We start from the raw sequence: 21,207 nt of genomic DNA, 5'->3' as shown, positions 1-21,207 counted from the left end.
TGACTGGGCTGAGTCATTGAACGGTAGGTTGCTTTTAAAGGTGGTGTACTTTGGGGTTGGGATTTTACATTAATGGGTGTGCTGGTGTGCTGGTTCATGCAAGCTTCTCTTTTCCACTCTGTTGACGGTGCGTTACCGCAAAGCTCCCTAAAATGGCTTAGACATTGTAGCCGTTTTGTAACGATCTGCGCGAGGCAGAACAGGGAGGCGAATACAACAACAACACAGACACGAGGAACAGGGAAACCGGAGTGACAGCTAGGAGAGGGGGTGTAGCCCTACGTTTGTTGTGGCTTCACGGCAGCTTATTACGTCTGTAACCTGGTTGTGCTGGAGCAGCACCTATACGGAGGTAGGTACGCGGTATTCCTCATAGTTTGTTGGTTATTGGTGGTTCATGCAGCTAATAGTTGTTCATTGTAGGAGTAACGTGGGTTGGCGCAACAGCTAACAGGGTGTGAGCTGTGTATAGCAGCGGCCGAAGGTCGTGTGAGCGTCGCCAGTGACTGGTCCGGGTTACGATTGGAATGGGCGGTCCTGGAAGCAGCTATTCGTCAATTCGTGTTTTAACAAGAAATATTTTAATACCTACCTAGTGAAATTAGGAGTCGCTGCTGTTTTGTTTTGGCTGCGTTAAATACGCAGTTGGTTAGGTGTCTTGTTTGTTTCTGTTTGGTTCTCTACTCTACTTACTTTTATTTATCATATTGTGTATTTTGTTTTGTTTTGCTGCGTTTGATACGCTGTTGGTCGAGTTTCTTGCATTTCCATTTTCCATTAGGTATTATATCGTGATCGATTCTTAGTGCTGACTTTTAACTCCCGCGGTAGCCCCACTCAAAAGTAGCCCAAAAACAACACTGTTGGTTCGTCGTTCAAATTCAGGCACGAAGCCAGAAGGCGGGCCAAATTATTTATCAACTGGCGGGCCGCAACGGAGGCGCCCGTGGGCCGTATGTTGTGCACCCCTGGCTTACATCAATATATGTCCTGGGGTGAAATTCCCCAGGTGGCGTAGTCGGGTTTGCTGTATTACTACGGGCCACACAAAGTTTCAATTATTCTTGATGGCTTGTTTTTCCATAGAAATGTTGAGATGTTTGAATCTAAGGACTTAAACTGCACTAAGTCTAAAAGTCTAGCAGATACATGTATGCCTAAATATCTAATATTACCTGATTGTTGTGGAGTGGTCATCATATTCTGGAAACTACAATTTATAGGCAACGGACACAAACGCAGAGAAGAGCGAGATTTATTACAGGGCATTCCATAATCGTAGTCGAAGTCACGGGCAGGGGTCACAACGGGAGAGCCATCCAGATGAGACAGGTACAGGGGCATGATGAAGACAGACACGAAACAAAACCAGGCTGAAATAACACAGAACAGAGAAATAACCAACAGAGAGTATAACACCGGGAACAGGGCACACGAATACAACAGCGCGAGGGAGAGAACAATCAAACATCCAAAACAACCGACAAGGGACAAGGGACACTCAGGGACTATATATACACAGAACACCAAACATGGATCAGGTGCAAACAATGATGACAGGGGCGTGGTAACAAACGAGGAATCAGAGACAACGAGCTGGGCGGGATAAACAGGCAGAGAATAACAAAACCACGAGGAACAGAGACGTTGGAGTGACAGCGGGGAGAGGGGGCGTAGCCATACGTGACACATTATTTATAGTGATCCTAGCAGACCTAGCAGTGGAGTGAGCAGGCAAAGTCATTTCACTAGCCTTACTGCAAAGCTCCTCTGACTACATAGTCACTTAACAAAACATTTAGTCTGCATACCGTAATATACTTCCTCAGGTGGGACGGTGAATTTTGGTATGCAGTGATATAGTTTGTTTTTGGCAAACAAAGCATGCATTTAAAACGATAGGAATGATTCATCCGTTCAGAAAACTGGAACATTTTGTCGAGATACGGCCATGGGTGCAAAAGAGCATGCCAGGGTTGCCAGCTCTCACGCATTGAGCGTGAGACACACGCATTTGACCGTTTTCACACACTCTCACGCCACAGTTCCGATATCTCACGCCGAAAAAAAATCTAGTTTATCTAGTTTATTATTATAGATACCTCTGATCTATATCTATCAACCACCGGCGATCGCGATATAATACTTAATTTGTGTCCATTTTTCACCGCCCTGGTAACGTTCGTCACCCCCCGATCAACAATTTACACTCGCCACCAAGTCCAGGTTCAAATCTCCCTCCAAGCGATCTTGAAAAGTTGGCAACCCTGGCATGCTCCATCACCGCCGTCTCCGCTCATGTTGCTGGTATTTAGGAAAAGAACGACTAGCGACACCGAACTTGATTTTACACCTCACAGACACATCCTTGATTGCTGATAGGCTGTCACCTGTGAAAATACTATCGAGGGAGGGGAGGAGAGTTGTGTGTGGAAGCAGCCCCGTCGACAGGGGGGGACAACCGGGTCTGTTGTCCCGGGCCCCAGGGCCAGGGGGGCCCATCAAAGAGCCCAGCAATTTAATTTTTATTTAAAGTCTATAATTTTAAATAATCTTGAAATCTTTCATTAATATAAAATTTTGTACTCAAAATAAGCTCAATGGCTAAAATATATATGTTTTTTATCTGCATATTTTCCATTAAGTGCATACACCCCCTCCTCCCACTGAAAAATTGTTTGATCCAGCACCGACTGTAACCGGCTGGTACCCGCCCAACAGCGGGAAATACAGTGGAGGATAGTTAAAGTAAACAGAAATCTGGAGCGCAGAAAAGAAAGAAAAAACATTTACCTGACGAATTTTAATGTTGCATTGTGTTCCAGGTTTGAAAAGTGCTGGAATTTAGGCTAAAGTACTACTTCGTTTCACAACAAATGTAATTCCAGGACGAAACATGAGAGAACGTGAAGACGTTAAGATTGGGCATTTTGAAAATAAACAACCATTAAATAATGTAAATAAAAAGCGAATTATTTTGAGTATATGTATAAATATTTAACTTAATTAAGTTTAGCGTTCAGGGAAATATTGAAATGGACCTTTAAAGTGACGTACAAGTGCTTGAATTCCACCTTATAAAGGTGTATGAACCAATATAGATCATTGGTATGAACCCTGCAAACATGACTTTGTTCATTGCGCTGAAGCGCGGCGCGCGCGAAGTTACAAAATTCGAGAGGCGCACGACCTCGTGAATCGAATCGCGAATCGAGACCCTCGCGTACGTTCGGTGCCACTGCGATTACGTCATTTTCGCCGCGCGGACCCTCGCGCCGCTCGCGCCGCGTCAAGTATAAACCAGTCAGCTGTCAGAAACAGCTTTGATGTGTGGCTATATTATATACTATATGACCTAACACAAGGATTGTCTGCTACAGAGAAAATTCAAATGACGTAAGCCGGGGGGGGGGGCACATGATATTTTCTTGTCCCGGGCCCCAGCAAGACTGTCAACGGGCCTGTGTGGAAGTAACGAGTAACGAGAGCTGGACAGAAATGTAGTGGAGTGATAAGTACTGTATTTGTTATTCAACTGTAGTGAAGTGAAAGTCATAAGTATTTTAAAAAAATCAACTTAAGTAAAGTACAAATACTCAAGAACTGTACTTAAGTACAGTACTTAAGTAAATGTACTTCGTTACTGCCCACCTCTGTATATACTAAAACACACATATGCTCCTCTGTTCATTGTGGATGCACTTTTGAAATAATAATGTTGCAGTAGGCAAATTGCCCTGATTTGCACTGGTGGTAGTTGTTTTTAATTTATTTTTTAAAATTTATTATTAATATTTAAAAGTTGTTCTCTGCACTACGTTATGTAAAATAGTTTTAAAATATTTTTTGTGCAACACCTTTATATTTATTGCTTGTTATATGGTAATATTTAAGTCATTTGCTTTTTATTTGTTTCTTTAATAGTGACACAATCAACCCGATGATTGATGATACAGGGGGCACCAACCAAAATCTCGCCTAGGGCGCCACATTGGTCAGGGCCGGCTCTGCACGCTGATATACAAAACCAAATGAAGAACTCCTAGAATCAATGAACATTGGCAGATATATGAAAAGCTTAAATAATAAAACAATTTGCTCAACTATGTTGGCCTTCATTTCACATAAACTGTTTGCTGAAAAAACATAAAGTGTCCTTTATGTGTTGTTCAATGTTCAAACTTTACTGCATTAAATAATGTGATCTGTTCTAGTAAAACATCTGTAACTGTAGTACTTGATGGGGGGGAAAAAGATTACTTGAGCCAGTCTTACCTTCATGTCTGTGGGAGCACAAGTTCTCCTTGGTCCTATAGATCTGCCAGCGACTCCATAGTCCCGTACCCGTGTGCAGCAGCACATTGGGTTGGTTCCGCTTGCCGTAGTTGAAGTGCAGATTGTGGCCTTTCAAACCAAACAGTGTTTCGTTCTTGCACTCCCACATCTGCGTGGGGCTGTGGTCATTGCAGGGCTCCAGGACCACACGCACCCACTCCTCCAGGCCCTGCGCCCCGACACACAGCTGGTGCGAGACACTGATCACGTGTGACGAGGAGATCCAGCGGAAGTGCTGCGTGTTTGCCGTCGGGTCGCAGTCACCGGCCTGCACAGCATTCCCCTCCGATACCAGTACACATTTGTCCTGATCCTTGTTGTAGATGACAAAATCCCTACTGCCTGCATGGGGGTGAAGATGCCTGTGTTCAGAATCTTGATAATCTTTGAAAAAATCATCATAAAAAAATGTATATATAATTCCTTTTTTATAATCTAGTTAATAATATTTGCAGCCCATAAAGAAATACTTGCAAGAATTGCTCTTGATATTATTATAAAGTTTATATTATAGCAAGAAATTAATAATTAATCTATGGATGACTGTATTCACCTACATACCGAACTGGTGGTGTAGTGCAAAGCCACGCAGATGAAGTTATAATAGTTTTGGATTTTTCATTATAGTTTAGTTTTTATTTAATTGTGACTTTTTTTCTAATTCAGTTAGATTTTAGAGCATGTTTGCTAGTTTTGGTTTACTTTTCATTAGTTTTAGTTTTTTCATACTTTGGTTTTTTTGTCAGGTGCAGGATTCAGGTGCTAAGTAATTATTGTGTAATAAAATCTCATCAAAAGATACCATTTAAAAAATGCATTCAATTACTATTGAACAACCAACTGTCCACAAATACTGTAAAAGTCCACAAGATAGCAGCCTTAAATGCAAAATGTGCAATACTGTTTCTGAAAATTGCCAGACTAAGGACGAACACGAACATAGGAACATAACCCTATTTTGGTGAAGTGAAAAGCTAAACTTTTTGAAGGCAATCGAGTCACACAGTCGTGTCGACATCAAGTCTCAACACATTAACTAGTGCAGTGGTTCCCAAAGTGGGGGGCGCGCCCCCTAGGTTGGGCGCGGAGCTATTGCAGGGGGCGCGCGGAGCTTGAAAGTAAAACGTGCACGTGTCAATGCACCGATTCCGATTTTAATATCTGAAAAAATTCTAGATCGGGTATCGGGGACAATGTGACCGATCCATAAAAACAGATCTATTCAGTCTAATTCTATGCTTGTATTGCTTGCTTTTCGGAGTTAGTTCAACCTTAAGACTCGCGCTGGTGGTATTCCACTTAGTCCGTTTTTTGCTGGTTGACCAAAATAAACCTGGGCTCCAGCAATACTTCACTGTTCATACATGAACTGGTGAGTTGTCCAAAGCTCATTTAATGCGTTACTTACAGAAATAAAATAAAGAGCAGTGGTCTGACTCGGTCTACGGCAGAAAGCTAAAAAAACAATATTCCATACGTGCGCTCAACTTGCTCCCTTAAAGAGACAGTACACATATTTCTGGCCGTTACATGCTTTGTGCTCTGCGTGATGTCTGCCAGAGCCGGAGTGACTAATCGGGAGATTCGGGAGGATTCCCGATGGGCCGGTTCATGTCAATCTCTAGTTTGGGCCGATTGGGATGGAAATATAATTTTGGGCCGGATTTGCGCATGAAACTCCCGGGCTGAAAAAGTGGCCCACTCCGGCCATGATGTCTGCGCTTGCAAACTAGCCGCATATGTATTGCTGTTTCTCTTATTTCATCTCCTTATTTATTTTAAATTATATTTAGAATTCTTGAACCATTTAAAAGGTTTCTTGCAGTTTTATTTTTTCATGTTTGACCAAAGTTGTGAACCTATTGTTTTTGTAAGTTTCAGGTTCTTTGGTATTATTTATTTTACATTCAATGTTATATTCATAATTGCACTGACTGAACAAATGCAAGTTGTGTTGTTTTTACATGTTTTATGTGTGTTTAAGTGTGCTATACTGGTGCAGAGTTTTCAATAAACTTGTAATTCAGTATGTCTGTGTTTTAAAAAAATGCTTTAAGTCGATTCAGCACAGTTTTACTCTATCAGATCGGTATCGGCAGAGGCGGTCTTTGCATAGAGGCATACTATTTATATTCTGCCACTCGGTGAGTTGTTACGACAGTATGGATTAAAATACCATCTCTATGCTGATGACACTCAGCTTTATCTCAGCTTTAAGCCTCATGCACCTTTCCCACCCCCATCCATCACTAAATGTATATCTGACCTCAACCTGTGGCTACATGCCAATTTTCTTTTATTAAATGTCCATAAGACTGAGTTTCTTATTATTGGCACTAAGTCTATGGCCCTTCCCCTTGCCAATACATCGCTTACTGTTGCTGGTATGCCGGTCAAATCGTCACCTGTTGCACGTAATCTTGGGGTTCTGTTTGATCCGACTCTTTCATTCGAACCTCAGATACGTTCACTCACTAAATCAGCCTTCCTTCAACTCCGCAGTATCTCCCGCCTACGTTCATTTCTGTCTCCTACATCTGCTGAAACCTTGGTTCATGCTCTCATCACTTCCAAACTAGACTACTGCAACTCTCTCTTCTATGGTCTTCCCTCTAAGTCTCTTCGGTCCCTTCAGACTGTTCAGAATGCTGCTGCTCGTGTTCTGATCCAGTCAAGGAAGTACGACCATATAACACCTGTCTTAGAGCGTCTTCATTGGCTTCCGATAAGTCTCCGTATCCGGTACAAAATTCTATTACTTACTTTCAAAGCACTCTCTGGTTTGGCTCCCATATATCTGGCTAATCTTTTGCACCGCTATGTCCCTACTCGCCGGCTTCGGTCATCTGACACTGGACTATTAGTTGTTTCCAGATTCAAGTTAAGCACCATGGGTGGTCGATCTTTCAGTGTGGCGGCTCCGACTCTCTGGAACTCTCTTCCCCTCTCCCTCCGTCTCTTACCATCTCTTAACGCATTCAAGGCTCAACTAAAGACCCACCTATTTAATCAACATTTTCTCACAACTTCCTGAACTTAGGTCTGTTCTATGGGATTTTCTTTTTCTTTTTATTGTCTGTTCTTGTCTGTGTTTTTTTTTTTGTATTTCTCTGTACAGCGTCCTTGGGTACTTTGAAAGGCGCTATAGAAGTGGAAATTATTATTATTATTATTATTATGGCTAGGCAACTGCCTTGGGCCCCTCCCACTGCAGCCCACTGTAGGGGCCCCCTGATTAGCTGACTTATTTCTTGCATATTAATGTTGATGGGCCCCCTACATAATTTCGCCTTGAGCCCCCAAATTGCTAAGTCCGCCACTGGGTATCGGCCGATACGAAGCCTCAGATATCTGAATCGGTATCGGAAGTGAAAAATGTGAATTGGTGCATCCCTAGTCAATATGGGGGGGGCGCAAAAATATTCTCATCTACTAAAGGGGGGCACGGCAGAAAAAGTTTGGGAACCACTGAACTAGTGCATCCTCCCGCTTGCAGTTTTCCTGCATATTAACTAACCAGCAGCTATCACATCACTGGTGAAAACGACCCATTATGGTTGTCTCCTTCCCGGTGCTACCTAGCCAGACCCGGCGGCATGGGCGGGCAGTGCCCCCCCACAGAGTCAGCTATGCCCCCCCTGACTGGACTGGAAGCCGTATATGTTTTTTTGTTTTGTTTTGTTTTCACCTCTGAGTGACCATCTTTCTATTTTTCCTATCTCAGTTTGTCAGTCATACAATTCAACCAATCAGTGAAGGAATGCAACGTTATAGCCAATTACAGTTGGAGGGGGGCGGGTCACTGACTAAAGTTCATACTTGAGAAACAGCTACGCTCACCGTTGTTCGTGTGGCATGGATATTCGGACTTATTTCCAAACAAATAAGAGGACAACAAGTGACACTGGAGTACATGAGAATGGACAGGAAGCAGCACCATTCATTTCAGTTGGAAACGTAAGCGTTGAAGTCAACACTGGAGTAAACATTCATGCTAGGAGGGTTAGCTACAGCAGCTAGGGAGCACAAGGAGCAGAACCGAGCAGTGCTCAGCCAAACGTGAGTGATGACGTCAACAACAACACTGATGTTTGTGGTAACATTACATCTGCCAGGAGAAATGGAAACAGGCCGCAGCCTAATGACCTAGGCACTGAAAACCCAGAAAGACCACTCTTGCAGAGTTTTCCTTCGCGCATTTTCTCCGGGATAAAAAGGTCATTCTGCAGTTCATGGTATGGACGTTTTACTTGGCTGGAGTATTCAGTTCAGGCAGATGCTGCATACTGCTACCCATGCAGAATGTTTCAGGGACAAGGATCCAGATACGGTGATCCAACTTTCACTGTGACTGGTTTCCACAACTGGAGGCATGCAGTGGAAGCTGGAAAGGGACTAAACAAACATGCTGCTTCTAAGGAGCACCTGGCTTGTGAGGCCATGTGGAGGGACAAGGAAAGACGAACTCAAACAATTAAAGAAATCTCAACATTAATTAACAATGATCAACTGCAGCGCAACAGATATTATCTGTCTGCAATTATTGATGTTGTGGAATTCCTTGCTGTGAACCAACTGCCTTTTAGAGGTGACCACGATGCATACAGTGGCATGGATGAGGATGGATGTGGACTATTTTTGTCTTTATTTGAGTTTTCATTAAGGAAAGACGCTGAATTAGCAAGGATATCAAAAACTATTCCTCGCAATGCAACATACACAAGTCATGACATTCAGAATAACCTAATAGATGTGATGAGTGCTTTAGTAAAAGAGCACATAGTGAAAGAAGTTGGTGAATCATTCTACACATTAAAAGCAGACGGAACCAGAGACCCAACAGGGAGAGAGAATATATCCATAATTCTCCGCTTTCTGAATGAACTATCTGAACCAACTGAGCGCCTCCTATCAATAGCCACTGCTGACGAAGGAGATGCAGCTACTCTGACTGACATCATCATAGGAGAACTTACCAGAGCTGGCCTGAACCCCGAGAAAATCCTCAGTCAGGTGTATGATGGTGCCTCACTCATGTCAGGTAAACATGGAGGGGTACAGAAACTGCTGCAGCAAAAACTGGACAGAGAGATACCATATGTCCACTGTTATAATCATTAGCTGCATTTGGTGGTCATCCATGCCCTGGCAGTTGAAAAGGCTGTGATTGACTTCTTCAGTGTGTGTAACATGCTGTACAAGTTCTGCAGAAAACCAACTGTTGCCATTCTCTACAAAGGAGAGACACTCAAGCGCCTATTGGATCAACGATGGAGTGGACATTTTGCTACAGGTATGTTAATTAGGACTAATTAAGCTGCTAATAATAAAGCTGTATTGTGTGAATAACTCTCCTGCATAAATATATTAAGTTTTATTTATTAAATTTATTATTTATTATTTATTAAGCAGATCTGCGCATTGAAGCAACAGGATTGTGGAAGAGCATGTCTGAACCCAGCTTTAAATTCATTGCTGAGATGGTGCAAAAGATCCTTGCATATCTTGATCCCCCAAACAAGATGTTGCAGTCTGAAGACATGGATCTGCTTACAGGTGAAAAAATATATTTATTTTTAATGCAGACTGTGCAAAAACTATATCTACTACTGAGCAAAGTTACAGTGTATTTACAATAACAATAATAAACTGTTTGTATAGAACCTTTCATTCAAGTAATGCAGCTCGCATCACTTTACAACAAAGAGTTACATACACCAAGTGCTTCACAATGAACATTAAATGTGTTAAAAAGAGTTTAATAAAAATAGCAAAATAGAGTAAAAATTTAATTCATTGCTCCATCTCTATTTCTGGTTCAGTAGAAGCAGTTTGAGGTTTACGTTCGTTCAACTCATTATCCATTTTTAAAGGATTTGCAATAAATTCTATTTTAGTATTCCCTTAAAATCCAATCAACTTTATATAATCTTTCAAAATCACTCAGTTAATTTCTTAAGGTAGTAAAATCACTTATATTATCTTTTAAAATGTAATAATTACAAATTTTCTTGCGCATCCCCACAGGAACAATTGTTTTGATATGTGTGTTACACAGAGTTTTAAAACCTATGGCTGGATTTCTATTGGTTCATTTCCCTGCGTCTTTTCATGCAGTACTACACTTTAAATTGTATTCTGTACAGTAACAATAAGGGGGTTTGTATTGTCTTCTAGCTATCCAGCTAATCAGCAGTGCAATCACCTGTCTTGAGAATATCCGCACTGAAACAGAATTCCAGGCAATCCAAGCACAGAGTGACAGTGTCACAACAAGGCCATCAAAGAGAAGATGCTCAGAAAACTGCCTTTGCCGACTATGTTGTTGAGGAAATCAGGACACGTGTCGATCGTAATGATGAAACAGAACTACGCAGGATTTATTATAGTTGCACTGACTCAGTATGTGAGGAAATGAAAAATCGCTTTGGGAAACATCATTGTGACCTGATGGAGGCACTCAGTGCCCTGGATCCTGTGCATGCCACCTTCTTGGATGTCAACAAGGTGAAGCCCTTACTTGACCTCACCAAGACACCTGCTGTGGACTCCGAATTCGAGGTGGCCCGCAACTTCCTTGTGACACAAATGAAAGAGTCTTCTCCACCAAATGGGAAGAAGTGGACAATGAAACAGGTGATTAAGGCTATAGGCAAACGTTCTGTATTGTTTTTATTGTATTCAAAGATCTCAAAGCTACAATGCTCCAGATGATTAAATAGTCTATATTGTCATGGCACAGTCATGTGGGGTCTTTAAAATAAACTGGGATATTTCAGCATCGGGCTTTCATAAAACTATTATAAAAATCACACATCAAACCTAACATGATTTGGTTAAGTGAGATAATCATTTATTGTTCAACATAATGTGTCATACAATATATGTTATCTGGAGAATCATTCTGTTTGTAATTATGTTGACTTTAATCTTATTTCTTAATCTACAGATTTTGAAACAGTTCCAGAAGCCATTGGAAGCAATGCCTACTGTCTTTACAGCCTTTAAACATGGCCTGACGTTTGGAGCCAGCACTGCATCTTGTGAAAATTCGTTTTCCACTCTTAAAAATGTCTTCACGGAGCATCGCCAAACTATGCTTCATCAACGCAAGGCCAATCTGATCCAGTTGGCATTTGAGAAGGACTTGACTCAGAAATTTAGGAATGAATGGAAGGACAGTGTCTTAAGAAGGTTTCACACACTACACAAACGCCGTCTGCCACTCTACTAAAAGTGGAGTAAACCTTTTTCTGCTCACCACACCTCCTCCCTCACATGCACAAACTTAGGTTTCTTGCAGGCAGAACAGTTCTCTGTTCTGCTCCTTGTACTCCCTAGCTGTTGTAGTTAACCCTCCTAGCATGAATGTTTACTTCAGTCAGTGTTCTCACATCAGTGCTTATGTTTCTCACTGCATGTGTTTTTGCATATATTTGACTTTTAATTTAATTGAATGAACAAAGCACTGCACTATTGTTTTTTTTTTGTTTGTTTGTTTAGATTTTGGGATTTTATTGACAGATTGTTGTTTCTCAGCACTGGAGTCGCCCTAGAGCCGCTGTTCAATTTTAAGCAAATAAAAGGCTTTTTGAAAAAAATGTGCCCCCCTGAAAAAATACAATGCCCCCCCCTTTAAAATGTTTCTGCAGCCGGGTCTGTACCTAGCCGGTGTTCTGTCGAATTTTCCTACCTTATCAATTTTTCCTACCGTGTACGAGGGCATCGCGTATTTGTAGACGTATCTCTGTAGAGTTTGTTTACCTTATGGAAAAGTCATAATGTCGCGCAAATCAGCGTTTAAAAGGTAGGATAATAAAATAAGTTTTATTTTGTGTATTCATGTATTGTTATTAATATTAATACAAGCAAATTGGATTGTTTACATCTTTGTATGAACATGTTTTTAGCCTGTGTGTCATTATAAACCAGCATTAAGTTAATTAACACTATAGTTAGGACAGCCTAAATGTCATTATAAAACATCATTAAGCTACCAAAATCATGACATAATAGTGACTTGCGCATGCGCAGTAAGCCTAGGTAGGAATTTTCGACGAGTAGGAAAATTCGACAGAACACCGGGATGGTGCTTCTCTTTTGGCGGAGCTACTCAGAGGCTAACTTGTCAAGGTACTGGCAATTAACTCTATTGTGTGAGCTTTAAGATTTGTGGGGTTTTTCCTCTTGAAAACTACTCCATAGGCTATATTTTATCACCTCTTTCCACTACAAGACATAGTCTTTCTCATAGTCATATTAAAAAAAGAATCCCTCACAAAAAGTCGTAATTTTGCAGACTAGCATGGTGAACAGGAGCTCTAAACAAGAAACAACATGACGGACCATGAGGTGCCGTACGGTTCTGCCAGCTAATGTAAAACTTCTAGTGAAAAAACTCGAATTCATATCAGTCCACCAGATTTATAAATAAATTGAAAAACAAGAAAACGAAGGGTATCCTATCTATAATTCGGAACGTTTCAGTTAGTTTTCTAAACATTTAATACAGTTACAGTTAGTTATCGTTTTTTCTTTTAACCGTTATTATTTATTTCAGTTAACGAAAATGTTTTTTCAATATCAGTTTTCGCTTTTTCATTTGTTTTCATTAACTATTATAACCTTGGTTCAAACAGATGAAAACTGGACCTCTTCATACTTCAAGAATCCAAGAAAGGAGTTTTTTGTCCACCCGAGCCCGGACTGTATGGCACTAACACACACCTCTCATACACCTCTGACTGAAGTGTTAATGCTTTTTGTGGTGGGTTTTAAAGACTGAAACTATGCTGCTTTGAGTTAACAATGAATTCTTAATTGAGACAGTTAAATCATCTACATGCAGCCTTGACCCTCGACCTACCCTTAGCAAAAAGAAGTTGATTCAAGTGTACTCCATGGACAGGAGATGGAGTACAGAAGCCTGATTGAGGACTTTGTGGTGTGGTGCAAAGCTAACCATCTACAGCTGAACATCACCAAAACCAAGGAGATGTGCATAGACTTTAGAAGGTCCAGGCCCTCTCAGCAGCCAGTCTCCATTGATGGGGTCAATGTGGAGATGGTGAAGTCCTACAAGTTCCTTGGAGTGCACCTGGACGAAAGGCTGGACTGGTCAGTGAACAACGACCACCTCTACATAAAAGCCCAGAGCAGACTGTACTTCCTCAGGAGGCTTGCGTCATTCAGGATCTGCCAGAAACTCCTGCTGATGTTCTACCAGTCTGTGGTAGCCAGCGTCCTCTTCTATGCTGTAGTGTGTTGGGGAGGCAGCATCAGCAAGAGGGATGCTGGACGTATTGACAGGCTGGTGAGGAAAGCTGGTTCTGTGCTGGGTTTAAAGCTGGAGCCCCTAAAACCACTGGCAGAGAGGAGAGCCCTAAACAAACTGCTGAGCATCATGGACAATGTTCACTATCCTCTGCACAGCACAATCATCCGGCAGAGGAGTTCATTCAGCGGCAGACTGCTGTCCAAGTCCTGCTCCACCGACAGGCTCCGGAAGTCTTTTGTCCCCCAGGCCATAAGACTGTTTAACTCATCTCAGCACAGCAGGCTACAAACTCTGTGACACCTCCTCTGGTCACTCTAATCGTCATATCCCCAAATCATACCTTACCTCTATTTTCAGTATCTCTATTTTGTATTACCTGTACTATTTCACTTTATTATTGTATTATTGCACTACTTCCATTTCCACACATTATTGCACATTGTTTCCACTACTAATTTTGGCTGCTGTAATTTTTGTCATGTACCTTTTTTGCTGCTGTAATTTGTCATGTTACTGGAATTCAGGAATTTCCCTCTGGGATCAATAAAGTACCTATCTATCTATCTACTAAGAGTATACTTATTTTTTACTAAAACTGGGGAAGTATACTTGAAGGTGACTTTTTATAAACTATATTTTAGATACTTAAGAATAGTATAGTGAAGTATACTTGGCCTATACTGAAAAGTATAAACAGAAGTCTAAGACTAAGTACATTAATACTTATACTTTAGTATACTTTTTACATCTTTCTGCCACAAAGTACTAATACTTACTATATCTTGCTCCAAGTGCATAATAAGGTCAAGTCATTGACTGTGGATCTTCGTGGGTGTGGTTGTGTCTGTGTGTTAATTGGTCTCACCTGTGGCTCGTCTCGTGATCACTCGGGGCTTATGTGGTTTGTCTATTTAATGTGCGTTTGTGCAGTGTCTCGTCTTTGTCAGAGTCGATCATGTTTACGTGTATAAGTGTTTCACGTGCGCTGTCTGTGCTTTTCATGTGTTAAATAAAGTGCCGTGTACCGCAAGATAGGACTCCGTGCCTCGTCCTTATCTCGCACCCCAGCGTCACATTACCACTTTTTACAAACAACGACTTGATCTTGGAGAGACCATTATGTTTATATTTTTTAATATGCAAATGTGCACTTTTTCCTTTCATTTTCTCCAGTAAGGAAGGACTTTATTTCATATGTATTTGTTTTTGAAATGTGTGAAATGTTTGAAAATATATCGAACTTGTTTTCACCATTCTGTCTTGTGATTTTGTAAATGCATCACACTCTTGTGTACATACAGTAAACTTTAAGAATACTTTAAGGAGTATATTTCAAGTACATAAATAGTAAGCTACAAGTAATATGCCAAGCAAACTTAAAGTAAACTAGTGAAATAACAGTATACTTAAAGTATACAATAAAAATAGACTCAAAGTATAACTAGTACAATGGCAGTATATTGATAAGTGTACTTGTGGTATACTTTAAGCATACGAGAAGGATATACCAAGTACATTGATAGCATATAGATGAGTATACTAGTTTTATACTACAAAGTGTACTTTTGAAAACTTAAAATGAACTTTAAAGTATACTTTTATAAACTAGAAATGTTCCAATTAATCCGAAAAAGTAAAAAATTGGTATACCTTCTAGTACACTTAAAGTATATGGTCTGTAGTATACTTGCTATACTTATACTTATACTGAAGTATACTTAATAAAATTAACTTTAAGTATACTACTTTTTGCTAAAAGAATGTCTTTCACTCAACAGCAGATGGCATACTTCAGATAGAACACACTTCACTTTTATAGTGAGTTTTTCTAATGCACTAAAAAAACTGCAGTGGTGAAACCTCCGTTACAAACGAAATATTTGGAGGCAACTGTGCTAAGTAATTACAGACCTATCTCAGATCTATCATTTATTGAGAAAATAATTGAGAGCATTGTCTTCAAGCAATTCAGTGATTTTCTATCTGCAATTGGCTCTCTAGACAAATGTCACCCTAATTTCCTTCGGGATTGATCGATCTGTCTGTCAAAAGTGCTATTAAAATAAAGTAGCCTTGTCTTGCCTTGAGTGTGCTTCCATGCTGAGCATTGCATACAGCATCTACTGCACCTCCTCCTTTTATTAACTAATGTATTTATATATTTATGCTATATATGTTTCCTTTTTTTCCTTCACTGTTGGCTTTGCAGTTGTCATGGCAGTAGTCTCCCTGCTGTCTTGTCGTTACCCTCTGTATTTTAAAAACTCGTGCTTTGCCTCTCTCTTGTGCAAGCAGGGGAAAAATCCCTCCTAAATTTAGCAAGGAAGATTAGCATGGACATTCACCAAAACTATCAGCACAAGACTTTAATATCTGGACATAGTATTTAAAGGGTATGTTTTATCTAAACTGCACCATTTCATTAATGAACATAGCTTGTTTGTGTGTGTAAAAATCAGGAAATGTCAACAGTAAACAGTCAACAGTATGAAAAGCACAAGCAAGACCACTGCTGAGTCTTCTTATTTGAAGTCTTAATCAAGATAACTGGACCTCTTCATTTTTAATTATTATTATTAATAATAATAATCCAAGAAGGATAATCCAAAATGGGAGTGTATTTATCCACTTGAGCCCAGACTGCGTGCCACTAAAACACACCTCTCACTGGGTTTAAGACTGAAGTGTGAATCCTTTTTGCGGTGGGTGTTGAAGACAGGAACTATGCTGCTCTTAGTGTGCTTCTGTACTGAGTATTCTCTGCTGTTAATCTTTTATGTGAACACCCTCCCGACAGCCCCCCCCCCCCATACACACACACACACACACAAGTTAATAATGTGTAGCTCACGAAAAAATTATTTTTGCAAGAATTTTGCTTGATATTATTATAAAGTAGATGTCTACAGAGATGCAGGTACTCACATACCGAACTGAATGGTATATTGCAAAGCCATGCAAAGGAACAGCAGTACAAACAGATGATAACTGGACCTCTTCATTTTTAATTCATAATAACAATAATCCAAGAAGGATAATCCAAAAAAGGAGTGTATTTATCCACTTGAGCCCAGACTGCGTGCCACTAAAACACACCTCTCACTGAGTTAAGACTGAAGTGTGAATCCTTTTTGCGGTTAGTGTTAAAAACAGGAACTATGCTCTTAGTGTGCTTCTGTACTGAGTATTATCTGCTGTTAATCTTTCATGTGGACACCCTTCAGACGGCCTCCACACAGACACCAGTTAATAATGTATGTAGCCCATAAAGAAATTCTGCAAGAATTTTGCCTGATATTATAAAGTAAATCGTGTCATCTACAGAGATGCAGGAATTCACTTATGTACCGAACTGAAGGGTGTATTGCAAAGCTATGCAGAGGAACAGCAGTACAAACAGATGATAACTGAACGTCTTCATTTTTAATGCATAATAACTGTTACGTGTGTCAGGGTAGCCATGCTGTTTCCCCTGTTTCCCCCACATAATTTAACTATTTGTCTGATTGGCAGGTCTCCTCGTTTTGAGGCCACCAATGGCTGTGTGGCCTAGCCCACAAAAGGGCACGGGGCTTTCGTATTAAATTGGAGCACCACGCAAAGAGAAGTAATTTTTTGAACAGTGCAGAGAGTGTGAGAATTGTTCATTTCCATAGTTGAGTTGTTTCCTTCCTTGTAGTATGTATGTCTGAACGTGTTATCAGGGCCGGTTTTTGCTAGGGGCGATGTGGGCGACTGCCCAGGGTGCAATGGGAACTGGGTCAAAATGGGTAAGCAAACTATGATGACTTTCAACTTGATAGTTTAGTTCGGCTGTATTCCTAACCAAATTGCACAGTAGGGGCGAGAATGAGTTTTCAAACCTGTGAATTACAAATCGTACGTGTGTTTACATGGATGCAGCCACGAAGTCGCCAGGTTTGCTTCATGGAAAATTCATTTTTAGGAACGTAAAGTGTTACCGGAGCGGAGCTCGGAGCGGTCCTTTTCTGCAAGGTCCTAGTGCTAGATTCGTCGCTATTTAAATATTTCTTTTTAACCGTTAAAACTGTAGAGGACCAAAACCGGCTTTTGAAAAAGTCCCCCCCAAATTACGTCCGTGAGGTTAAATGTACTAAATGTTAGCTTACATTTCAAATATCATGTTTAGCTGAATAAACATGTTATCAACCCCTTTTAATGTACAGTATGTAGGCTTACAAATTCATGTTTAACTGAATAAACGAGTAGCCTACATTTTATTGAGCATGTTTTTTTCTTCAAGTGTCAAAGTAGAACAGCTTCCTCAAGCAGTCATTAGAGGGTTTTCCATCCACCGAGTTTTTGCGCATTTTGAAAATGCGCATGAAAAAAGCTGAATGGAAAAAGTCCAAAATTCGAAAAAAGCCCCAAATATCACAAAAAGGTTTTTACGCTAGGAGGAGGTGGAAAAGTTAGACTATCGCATCGCCAAAATTCGGAAAAACTGGATGGAAAAGGGTTTTTTGCATAAACTATGACGTATCATGCCTCAAGTCATGTGGTTCTGTACATGATCGCGATGTAAAGATGGCAAATGCATACAAAAACAGTTCTGGAGAGAGCAAAAATTGAATTTAGCTTCTCCATGTATAGAAAAGAAAAAGAAAAAAATGTTTCAAAATCTCAACGTGCAAAAATGCATAACTGCCAGATGGACGTAAAACCACTATTGTTTGGCGTCATCTCACGTGATCTAAAGTTTATTCGCATAACTGTAATGAATGGAAACAAGGCTTAATTCGCATTTTTTTCTGCCAAAACTTGGAAATTGCGCATTCTTTTTTCGAAAGGTTTGGATGGAAACCCGGCTATTGATGCATTTTGGAAACAGGAGATGAGCCCCTGGTCTAATGCACCCTCTGTATTAAGAAACCCTATCTCAAAAACTGACTTTTAGTCATTACTTGGGTAGCACGCATATGAGCCATTTTAATATAGATTAATCTATGCCCACCCCTAATATATATATATATAATGTTGGTTTTTTTTTTGACGGCGCTCGTGCACCCTCAAATATATATATATATATATATAATAATCGAAATTTACGTGTTAAAGTCCCACCCCTATATATATATATATATATATATATATATATATATATATATATATCAAACTAAAAAATTTACTTACGCATTTAACGCATGAGACTCTTTTGCACCGTGGAGTGGCATACTGTGGACGCACAATAAGATGAGCATGATGGGGATGACTGAAGAGGCTAGTGCTGGTGGATTGGAAATTTTAATATAAGAAACTTCCAGATGGAAGTACAAACAAAAATAGTGTTATTTGCACTTTATGCAGGAAGGAGTTTGCTTATCACGGGAGCACTTCCACCCTTCGTTACCACCTCAACGCAAAACATGTTGGGGCTAATGCGCAGGTCCGTAATGATAACTTAGCTGCTAAATGTATTCCTAGTAAGAGCAGTGTTGCTGTCGACACTCAACCACATATCTGGTTCAAATTAAGAAACAAAATGTCAAAGTCCACGTCAGACAAATTGACCAATTCACTGGCGAGATGGATTGCTGTGGACTGTAGACCGCTCTCTGTGGTTGAAGATAAAGGCTTACAAGAAGCACTGCAAATTACGTCAACTGATGCAAGTTACGAACTGCCGTCCAGAAAGACAATGTTGAAGAAAATCCAGCAGCTGTATGATGAGAAAAGGGAAGTAAAACAGGTTATTGTGAAAAGCGCCACAAATGTGGCTCTGACTGGGGATCACTCGACCTCTATTAGCAACAAGAATTATTTTGGTGTGACAGCTCATATTATAGATGATGAATGGAAGATACAGTCATTTGCTGTGAGCATGCTGAAGACCACTTCTAGGCACAATGGAGATGCCTGTGTAGAGGACTTTATGGATGTGGCAGAGGCCTGTGTAAAATTGACACAGCGAGAAAAAAAGACAGATTTAATTGTGCAGAAACAGTCTAAATAATCATTTCAACTAACCTAGTGAAAACCAGGACATTAAATTAATTTTTTTTTTGCCGGGACTGATTATTAAAAAGAAGGAAAACCAGGACAGCCCGGGAAAACCGGGACAGGTGGCAACCCAACATGCTACTAATTTCACCCAGACAACTTAGTTTGGTTTGTGTTTGCAACACAACAAGTGCAAATTCACACATATGTCCTGACTGTGTATTTGTTTTTATTGCTATAGGCTATGTTAAATTGAATAACTTATACATTGACACAGCATTTTGTAAGCTACATGTCATATACTGTATCTTTTAAAATAACTTGCAATCATCAGCATCAATCATACAGTTGCACAACATATGATGATGTAATTGATGATGATTTTGCAGCAAAGAAGGCTCGAAAAGTCAAAATTTTGATTGCACTTCACATGCATGGTTATTAGTACCTGAAGGATTTGTGCTATTTATATTGGTATTTATATACTGTATGTAATTTATTTATTTATTGTGTTTTTGTTCTGTTCTTGTTTGCTTTTTGTATTAAAGGTTATATGATAAAATAATACAAATATGTAATGTATTGTTGTGTTAGTGGTTTGGGGGCAAGGGGTGGTTCGCCCAGGGTGTAAATCTAGCCAGAACTGGCTCTGGTCATATCTCTATATCTGACCTGTCTGGATAAATGACCTTGGACTGTTCTGATGTTTACTACTCTGGATTTTCCCCTATTAAATCTCACTCCTCTCAGGTTTGTCTGCCTTCCTGTCACTCCACTCCAGCAGCATTATACCTGCCTGTTTTCTTGACCTTGTCTCTTTGCATAAACCATCTTTACCATAGCCTCCTATTTTTCTCTGGTTTTTCGACTCTTTTTTAGATTTTGGACCTGCCTTCCCCTAGCCCCTTTATTTAAATCTCCATTCTGCAAATGGATCCGTCTCCTCATTCTGACTTGTCAGGGATACATCATTGCATTAGTCTCCTCTAATACTAGACAATCGTTTTGATTTACTTGTCATAACCAAAACCTGGCAACAAGCTACCCCCGTAATTTTAAATACTATTCGCTATTCCATGCTAGACATTGCCAAGAAACTGAAGATTTCCTACAATGGTGTGTACTACTCCCTTCAGAGGAGAGCACAGACAGGCTCTAACCAGAGTAGAAGGAGAAGTGGAAGGCCCCGCTGCACAACTGAGCAAGAAGACAAGTACATTAGAGTCTCAATTTTGAGAAATCGACGCCTCACAGGTCATCAACTGGCAGCTTCATTAAATAGTACCCACAAGTGTCAACGTCTACAGTGAAGAGGCGACTCCGGGATGCTGGCCTTCAGGGCAGAGTGGCAAAGAAAAAGCCATATCTGAGACTGGCTAATAAAAGAAAAAGATTAATATGGGCAAAAGAACACAGACATTGGCAGGGCCGTGCAGAGACCTTTGGAGGGGCAGGTGCTCAAAGTGAAAAGGGGGCACATGGAGCACAAATTTGAAACACCATACAGAAACATACCTTGAAATATAACAGTTTGATTTGTAGCAACCCTTATTCATAAATAATATAACATGGAATCACAACATACCATATTATTGTCCACATCTCATATCTTTGATAGAGGGCAAAAGTAGTCT

At 40.3% G+C, this 21,207-nt stretch overlaps 1 protein-coding gene across 1 annotated transcript in view; it reads right to left on the bottom strand.

The window, feature by feature from the left end:
• LOC143475150 (macrophage mannose receptor 1-like) overlaps positions 1-16,681 on the bottom strand; it is a 44,415-nt gene extending 27,734 nt beyond the window's left edge. Inside the window, exons 1-2 of the mRNA XM_076972899.1 lie at positions 16,542-16,681; positions 4,276-4,677 (exon numbers count right to left, since the gene is read on the bottom strand). Of these exons, the coding sequence (XP_076829014.1) occupies positions 4,276-4,677; positions 16,542-16,614 (475 nt within the window). The 5' untranslated portion in view covers positions 16,615-16,681. The remainder of the gene's footprint in view (positions 1-4,275; positions 4,678-16,541) is intronic.
• Between the last annotated feature and the right edge of the window lie 4,526 nt (positions 16,682-21,207).

Source organism: Brachyhypopomus gauderio, chromosome 14 (assembly GCF_052324685.1).
Source record: "Brachyhypopomus gauderio isolate BG-103 chromosome 14, BGAUD_0.2, whole genome shotgun sequence".
NCBI classification, from domain to species: Eukaryota; Metazoa; Chordata; class Actinopteri; order Gymnotiformes; family Hypopomidae; genus Brachyhypopomus; species Brachyhypopomus gauderio.
The sequence above is the reverse complement of the archived record's forward strand: the minus strand, read 5'-3'. Positions and strand labels throughout refer to the sequence as shown.